Raw genomic sequence first — 8,971 nt, 5'->3', positions numbered from 1 at the left:
GTTCACCACTGTAATTTCAGCTAATTACCTCTTGTACTCTTTGTAAGACACCTAGAGACATTTTAGGTTTTTCATTTTTTATGCTTTTGAAGTCTTTTCACAACAGATTTATTTCATGCAGGCTTAGCAACCCCAATTTTAACACCTAAGAAAAAGTAAGTGAACGAAGTTTTAGATAAGAAAACATAACAAGACTAATATTCTTAGAAAGAAAAAGTAGATCCCATTCGGGACCTACTATCTTTATCTGTGATCATATACAATAAAACATTTTAACAATGGTCATTTATCATGTTCCTCAAGAGAACCAATAAAATGCAATGAATACACATCCTCTGATGTTGCACAGATACAAAATGTATAGTTTGTTTACAAACTAATATTACTGAATGTAAAATGAAGCAACATTTTAAAAAAATATATTGGTAAAGGTCCAAAGTTTACATTTTCTAAAATATTAAATTCACGTTTTATTTACAGACCAGCTTTCAAACGATTATTGGCATTTTAAGATAACTGCTTAACCTGATGGGTACATGAAAAAAAAATGAAGCTGTATAAAAGAAAAAAAGAAAAAAAAAGCAATAAGCAAAGTTTCATAGAGCAGTTCCAAAAATGCTATTTTCAATTTCTATTTAGAAATGCAAAATGTGATCTACTACACAGTAACTTACCAGAAACTGGTCTAACACTTTCATATACTATAGGTATCGCAAATGATCAATGTTGTCCAATCATGTGCCAAAAACAATGCATTTTTGCCCATTCCTACTTCAAATGCAGTGTTGACAACAGTTGAGTATTTACAAATTTTAAATAAAGGCTTGATATCCCTTTGGATCACATTATCGCTGTTTTTGTGTCTTTGCTTGTTAACTACACATAGCAGACTGCAATCCAAAGATGACTTATTTTGTTGACTGTGTGAGTTAACAGTTAAATTGGCAGCAGCTAGTCTGAAAAAAAACAAAAAAAAAACCATGACAGGCAACTCTAGGTAACAGACTACAAGTGAACAATGATTCTGAATCAATTAAGACTGAAATCAACCAATGAAGTCTCCTTCTTGCTGAATGGCAGTACGCCAGAAGGTGGAATTCTTTAAAGGTGAGCAGGACTTACAAGCTGATACGGTCAGCTAAGATAGAGAACCCCAGTCTGAACACTGCTGGTAGGTATGCAATAGGCCATGGCTGTGCTCTGAGGTCTGGCAGTGAATTTCGGTCACTTGCCAGTGCAGTTAATCTTCCTGTGCTGCTCTTTGCCTTGACTGTGCTAGGTTAGCTGGAGTGAAAGCTGTATAACAGAAGCTACCATGTCAGGCTGTAAATGAGCTTTAACTCATTTCTACCAGGTCCCAGTAAGGAAAATATCTTTTTCTCCATGCTGCACCTTTTTTTCCTTTGTGGTTCTGTTTCATCTCCTGGGGCCTACATAAGATTTCCGAACTAACACAGACACTTTTTTCCCATAGAAGGACTGGCAAGTGCAACGACCCTTCTTTGCCAGCCTGGACCACAGTGAATAATGCAGTTTTTTTAGGAAAGCGAGTACTTCCTATTTAATAAAACTTGCCACCTCAATTAAAATGAAAGGGTATTTGAGGGAGTGGAAAAAGAAGAAATATAATTTTGATCACAGTCCCCCATTACCCTGTTGTACTAACCTCTAGCACCTACTTTAGGTTAAGAAAAAAAAAAGGAGGAATTAAAAAGTATAGGGAATCATTGCTTGTTTCTCAACAACTGTAAGCGTAACACCTTCAAAATTATGAAAAACAAGTATTTCCTTTCTGCGTTTCTAATTTTATGAGATATCAGCATTTTTAGACATCATTCACTGATTTTGATGTCTATACTGTATGCAGTATTCCATACTTGATAAAGCAAAACATCCTCCAGTGATGATCCCTGTTTTATAGAGAACTTGATCATAATCTTAAAATAAATCAGGTATTAGTGCATTATACTGCTAATGACAACAAAACTATTTTATGCTCTAACAATACCCATCTCTGAATTTTTTAAAATACCTAACCAAACAATGCTTTCTGTTCCTATGTAGCATTCAAATCCTCTAAAAATAGTTGTTTTGTTTTTTTTTTTTTCAAAAGATAATTATCGGTCTAAATGTATACCAACAATAGATTTTGTTCATTTTATTATCTTATATTATTTTTGATAAAGTTTCTGGGTCTTTTTTTTTTTTTTTCTTTTTTTCTTTTTTCTTTTTTTTTAACTACAAGCTATAGTTTCCAATTGCTGCTCTGCTTCAGCAGCCATAGCTGCTGCCTGTAACTGTTCTGTTTCACTCTGGATGGAATTGGCTGTAGTAACTTGTTTTCTTTCACTGTGCATATTGTTCTCATGCCTTTTTAGATCCGATGCTTTAGCAAATGCTTTAGTGCAGGAACCGCAGACAAAAGGTTTCTCTCCCCGGTGTCTTCTTTCATGGTCTTTGAGGTGGGACTTGTGCTTGAAAGCTTTATCGCACATGTGGCATGCAAATGGCCTCTCATTACTGTGAACTCTTTCATGCTTTTTTAAGTCCGGTGCACGAATAAAAGACTTTCCACATACCTCGCAACTGTAAGGCTTGTAACCTGTGTGTATTTTCAGATGCTCTTTCAAATGAGCTTGTGTGGTAAAGCCCTTTGTACACATTTCACAAACAAATGGTCTATCAGCAGTGTGTAGCTTTTCATGTTTTCTCAGTCGTGCTTCATCAGAAAAGGTCTTACCACAAGCCTGACATACAATGTGTTCCCTATGACCATAAAGCAAATATTCAAACTTCATATCCCCAGCTGCTGTTGTCCAGCCTGGTGTCTGTTCATCTTTCACTTCACTTATGCCATCATTAAACGTCAAAGCCTGAGGTGTTTGAGATCCTAAGTCTTTCGATTCCGTTGTTTCCATAGACTCTACTTCTTGGCCATAGCAGTTTACCTTTCGAACCTCTTCGCTTCCCAGCTCCTTCAGAATCGCCTCCTGAACTCTCAGGGTAGTGGTTGGTGATTTCCCATCTTCCTGACTGGGGGGAGTTCCTTCCACTGTCACATCTGATGGACTGTCATCGTGATCTCCAATCTCTTCTACCTCATCATCCTGGGTATCGTTAGGTTCCCCAATAGGACGGTTTATTTTCAGACAGTACTTGCTCTTGGACTGTGTGTTCTCTTCAGGACTAGATACATCACGTTTTTGAGAGCAGAGTTTATCCAGAAAACGAATACCAAGAATCTGGCCTGAAGACATCATCAAATTTACATCTTCCTTCTTAACAGAAATTTTTGCGGTGTACATGTAATTAAGAACTTCCTCAAAAATATCAGAACGGAGAAAATCTATTTCTATTACTGAAGAACTATCGACTTCTAGTTTCTTGAAAAGCTTTTTGAAGTAGGTACTGCAGGCAGCAAGCACACACCTATGTGCTCGGAATTTAACATCTTCAACCACGATAGCTATGTCACAAAATTCTCCTTCCAAACGTTGTTCATTTAATGTTTTCAAGAACACAGTTTTGTGATCGTCATCATTATATTTAATGGTTTCAGACATACTGATGAAAAACTCCTGTAAAATAACAAGGGAAAGTTTGGTGATAAAATAAACTAAGTCATAAAATTCCACCATCTGATGCCATTTACACTCTAAAACAAATGAAATTTTTGGCTCAACAGGGTCAGATAAGCCTCTCAGATTATCAAAATATTACTTTGAAACCTCTTTGAAAATTACAAATAAATAAAGACTATTGAAAATATAAACAATTGCAAATATAAAAATATTTCCCCAGATTATAAGCTTTATAGGACACAGCTAATTATAACGTTTTCTTTGTATTAAGAAATTAATTTATTAAAACACATATTGATTCAGTCATCCAAAATTGAAAACTTCTTATCAGAAGTTGCAATTTTCTCTAAATACATGACCCAACATTATCAGTAGTTCTTACAGCTGAAGTAAATATTAGTATTGAAAACAGTATAGGAAATGTGGCAGCATAACAAACTAAAAGTGAAATATGAAATACAGGCCTTACCATGAACAATGCAGGAAATTTTCTGAACAAACAATTATTAAATATTTGACGGATGATTAACCCTTACAATAGGCCACCTTCAGCCTGAAAGACAGAAAGACATTAACATATTAAGAAATGATAAAATCTGTTTTACATTAGCGCATTAAAGCATGGCATTTTCAATTATTTAAAATGATACCACGCACAGTGCTAAAACACTCAGTTATTATTTAGACAGATTCTACAGATGACTGCACAAACTCATCTGATGATAGTTCTGTTGTCATAAACCATGTTTACTTTCTTCTGGCTTCTTCACTTCTCTGACTGCTTTCCTGCTACTCACTTTTCCCTAGATCCAAAAGTCAGTAAAACCTCTACAGGACTCAAGAAAATCAATCTACTAGTCCATCAAAAAGTGGACAGTTTTCTGTTGAGTTAGTGAGGTGAGCAAGACCAGAGAAGAGCAAGGCAAGCAGGCAAACAGCCCTAAGGATGGCACATTGGGCAACAGATGGATGCATGCCCAGTAACAACCAGGATATCAGATCTCAAAACACACAGTGGAGATGTTTGAACAGCAAAGGAACACTGAAAAATACAGAACTGATATTAGTCCCAATCTCCAACAGGCAGCCCCTTGCAAAAGGGGCAGGAAACACATGGGGGAGGAAGGCAATCATTGAATGGCTTAGGATGGAAGGGACCTTAAAAATCATTGAACTCCAATCCCCTGTCATAGGTAGGGTTGCTAACCACTTGATCAGGTAAGCCAATATTCGGTTCAGACACCTCCCTCCATCACCTGTCATGCAGCTACTGGGAATGCCACTCCTCAGCTCCTATTTACCCCTGACCAGATATGAAACGGAAGCAGCTGGCAGGTATGCAACCTCCACCCCTGGCAATGGGTGTTTAATATGATGTGGAAACACTCAGCATCAGACAACAGTTTTTGCAGCACATGGCATCAACAACTTTCAAAAAGAAAAGAAAAAAAAAAAAAAGAATGCTAAAATTATTTGTGCTATGTAATCAGATGTTAGGACTGATCAGAAAGGAAGACAAAGTCAGAAAGGGAGCGTATAAATATGTGAAACAGGCAAAAGAAAACTAAGAAATATTGTGTGTGTTTTCCTGGGCTGGCTCTGCTAATCTAGGATGAGGCATCATAGAATCAAGCAACTGAATTGAGAGGGACCCTCAAAGGCCATCTAGTCCAACTGCCCTGCAGTGAACAGGGACACCTACAGCTAGGTCAGGTCACTCAGAGCCCCGTTCAGCCTGACCTTCAGTGTCTCCAGGGATGGGGCATCCACCACCTCTCTGGGCAACCTGTTGCAGTGCCTCACCACCCTTACAATAAATGTTTGGTCCTTATATCCAATCCATCAACCCAGTGCAGATGACGGCATGACCGACTATCCCAACAGGATCCACAGCTCTTTGCAAGCTGGGAAAAGCCCTGCTTCCTTTTTGAGCACACGGCAAAGCGCCACTGCAGTCAATCCAGCAGCGATCCCTTCTATCTTCATTAAACAACACACAGTTTTGCTGCGATTCTGTTGAGACTTGCTAAAAGGCAGCCAATTACAGAAGGATTAACTGGCTTAAAGTCGTGTTGGTGAGCACTCAGGAGTTTGAGATCGGGGAAAGAAACCAAACTCCGCAGCGGTTTGCAGCAGGCACCTGACTGGAGCGCTGCAGCAAACTGGAGGAGCACCCCGTTGCTACCGAATTACTTATGGCACGGGGTGACCCGTCCGTCCCCTCACAGGGCTTTTTCACTGCTGTGACCACGGCTGCTGCCGGGACTTCCATCTGAGCTCGTGACCGTCGCCGCAGCTCCTGCCGGCGCCGGCTCCCTCTCGCTCCACAGGACAGCGGCGCACCGTGCCCGTGCCCGTGCCCGCCCGCAGCCGGGCGCACGCCCGCTCCACGCACCCGCCGGCGAGGACGCGGCGCGGGCGGGCTCCCGCCGGGGCCCGGCCCAGCCCAGCCCAGCCGGGCCTCCGCGGCCCGCTCGCCGCCGCTCCACGGGAACCCGCGCTGCCGGCCCGCCGCCGGGGGCGCCCGCGAGCAGCGGCGGCCGCACTCCCGCGCCTCGCGGGGCTGCGCGCTCCCCCCGCCCGCCCCGGCGCTCTCCTCGTGCTTCCCGCCTCCGGGCCGCGGCCGCGCGCCCCTTTGTTGCGGGGCAGAGCTGCTCCGGTGGCCGCCGCGGTGCTGGAGGCGGCGCAGCGCTGAGCGGAGGGAGGAAAGGAGAAGGAAGAGGGAGGGAAGGGGGCGCGCGCGCGCAGCGCAACGGAGGGGGGGGGGGGGGTGGGGGAGGAGGGAGGGAGGGCTGGCGCTTACCTGCCGCCCGCGCGCGCGCGGAACCGGGGAGCGCGGGGGGCCGCCGCCGTCCGCCGCTGCCGCCGCGCGGGACGGGGAGAGGGGACCGGGGAGGGGGAAGGGAGAGGGAGGAAGGGAGGAGGGGGAGTGTGGGGAGGGGGCCGGGGGGGGGTCTGCGCGCGTCTCTCCGGCCGCCACCGCCGCCTCCTGCACGAGCACTCAGTGCGCGCGCGCGCGCCGGGGGCGGGGGGGGGGGGGGGAAGGGGGAGCGTGCATGCGCGGTGCGAGCAGGGCGCGCCGGGCCGGGAGCGTGGCGGAGGCGGGGGCGAGAGCAGCGGGCGCGCTCCCCGCACTCCCCCCCCCTCCCCCCGCTTCCTCCCCCCCCATTCCGTTCCGCTCCATCGGCCCTCCGTGCTCCTGTGAAAGGAGGAAGGAAGGAGGAGAGAAGCGCGCAGAGGCGCTCGGAAACAGCCCTTAGCCCGGCGGGAGCTGAGGGAACCGCTTGCGCCGCGGGCACCCGCCCCGCCGCGCCTGCGTGTGTACGTGTGTGTGCGTGTGTGTGTGTGCGAGCGAACCCAGCGGCGAGCGGGGCGCGGGCTCGGCCCCGAGCGGGGCGCGGGAGGCTGCGGGGTGTGGGGGAGGGAAGCCGCCGTTGGGCGGCGCTGGCGAGGCGAGGCCGCGCGCCAGGCACTGCAGCGGGCGGGAAAGGGCGCTCGCGCCCGGCGGCGGCGGCGGCGCGGGAGCGTGAAGCTGCGGAGAGGGGGAGGGCGGAGTCGTGCCCGCAGCGGCGGGGCCGCGGCTTCTCAGCTCTCCGCCGTCGCGCGGTTAGCTGAGACGGGATGCTGAAAGGCCTTGTCCGGAGGGCACGCCTCGGCTTTTAGGGGCACAGAAGCACAGAATGGTTTGGGTTGAAAGGGACCTTAATGCCCACCCAGTCCCATCCCGTGCCGTGGGCAGGGCTGCCCCCCAGCACCTCAGCTGCCCAGGGCCCCATTCAACCTGGCCTTGAGCGCCTCCAGGGATGGGGCACCACAGCTTCCCTGGGCAGCTGTGCCAGCGCCTCAGCCCTCTGTGAATAAAATCTTCCTAGCCTAACCCGAATTTCCCCTCTTCTAGTTTAAATCTATTCCCCCTTGTCCTATCGCTATCATACTGTGTGAAAAGTCGGTCCCTCTCGTGCTTGTAAGCTGCCCTCAAGTATTGGAAGGCCGCAGTGAGGTCTGCACAGAGGCTTCTCCTAGCTAAACAAGCCCAGCTCCCTCAGCCTTTCTTCACAGGAGAGGTGCTCCAGCCCACTGATCGTCTTTGTGGTCCTGTTCTGGACCTGCTCCAACAGCTCCACATCCCGCCTGCGCTGGTGGCCCCAGGCCTGAGTGTAGTGCTCCAGATGGGGGTCGAGGAAGGCAGAGCAGAGGGGGACGATGCTCTCCCTCTCCCTGCTGGTCACCCCTCTTCTGATGCAGCCCAGGATACGGTTGGCTTTCCAGGCTGCAAGCGCACACTGCTGGCTCATGTCCAACTTTTCATCCATCAGAACCCCCAGGTCCTTCTCCCCAGGGCTGCTTTCAGTTTCTTTTCTTGTCTTGGTCTGTATTCATATCTGGGATTGCCCTGACCCAAATGCAACAGCTTGCACTTGACCTTGTTGAACCTTATTAGGTTCCCTTGGGCCCACTTCTAAACCCTGTCCAGATCCCTCTGGATGGTATTCCTTCCTGTGCGTTCCGTGCATCTAAACGCCTACAAAGCCAGTGCAGAAACTGCTCTTAGAGACACTTCAGTTGTTTAAATATCCATGGCTTAGAGTTTCAGAGAAACAATTCACCTACTACAGGCATGTCCGGCCCATGGGCTGAGATCTGCTCTACTCATATAATGGGTTGAGTATTTGGTAGCAGTTTTCCTCTTATCACTGAGAAATGTGAATTCAACCACTCCGTGATCAATATGGTAAAGACAGTTACCAAACACTACTTCACCCATTAGACATTCTCTGATCACAAGTAAAAAATCTAGGAGAGCACACACCTGCATCTGCTTGCAAGTCATAAGTGCTTCTAAACCATTGTACAGTCTTGACTTGTTTGTTTGTTTTATGGCTTGTTTGGTTAGAAGTAAAGTTAGAGTTTGGAACTCTGTTCTGGTGGTCCTCAGATCTTTTGTGTTCTGTTACGTTTTTATTTTTTAGCATTTCCCGTATGATTGTAGATGAGTTGGGTTTTTTTGGTTTTTTTTTTTTTTTTTTGGCAACTCTATTATGATTGCATGACTTCATAGCTGTTTAATGAAAGGTATCTGTTCTCCTTTTTGTTTTTCTTTCATTTTTATTACTTGATCTGTGTTTCCAGCCATTCTTCTCAGACCTTGTCTGCAGTTTCATTTTTTAGGCAGTTACTGGAATTTTTTTTTTTCCATTCCTAACTGGAGTAGAAATCAAGCATTTATTGTATTTATTCATTGTCATAGTCAAGAAACAATAGTTTAGTGCCACTGAAAAAAGAAAAAAATCAAAACAATGAAATTCATGTCTTAATAAAACAATTACCAATTTCTCTTTGAACTTAATAAATGGAGTAGGAAATCATATATTTACTCAATTTGCTTCTAT

At 46.1% G+C, this 8,971-nt stretch overlaps 1 protein-coding gene across 3 annotated transcripts; it reads right to left on the bottom strand.

The window, feature by feature from the left end:
• Positions 1-200: 200 nt before the first annotated feature.
• Positions 201-6,595, bottom strand: ZBTB14 (zinc finger and BTB domain containing 14). 3 transcript variants are annotated; one of them, NM_205161.2, is made up of 3 exons: positions 6,385-6,595; positions 4,051-4,134; positions 201-3,578 (listed from the first exon to the last, which is right to left on the bottom strand). In NM_205161.2, the coding sequence occupies exons 2-3, from the start codon at positions 4,051-4,053 to the stop codon at positions 2,235-2,237; spliced, it is 1,347 nt and encodes a 448-aa protein (NP_990492.2). In that variant the 5' UTR covers positions 4,054-4,134; positions 6,385-6,595; the 3' UTR covers positions 201-2,234. The 3 variants fall into 3 exon arrangements, with proteins under 3 accessions (NP_990492.2, XP_046774963.1, XP_046774960.1); XM_046919007.1 differs by having other exon boundaries at positions 5,722-6,403; XM_046919004.1 differs by having other exon boundaries at positions 4,051-6,403.
• Positions 6,596-8,971: the final 2,376 nt, after the last annotated feature.

The sequence above is a fragment of the Gallus gallus genome, chromosome 2 (assembly GCF_016699485.2).
Source record: "Gallus gallus isolate bGalGal1 chromosome 2, bGalGal1.mat.broiler.GRCg7b, whole genome shotgun sequence".
NCBI lineage: Eukaryota > Metazoa > Chordata > Aves > Galliformes > Phasianidae > Gallus > Gallus gallus.
The sequence above is the reverse complement of the archived record's forward strand: the minus strand, read 5'-3'. Positions and strand labels throughout refer to the sequence as shown.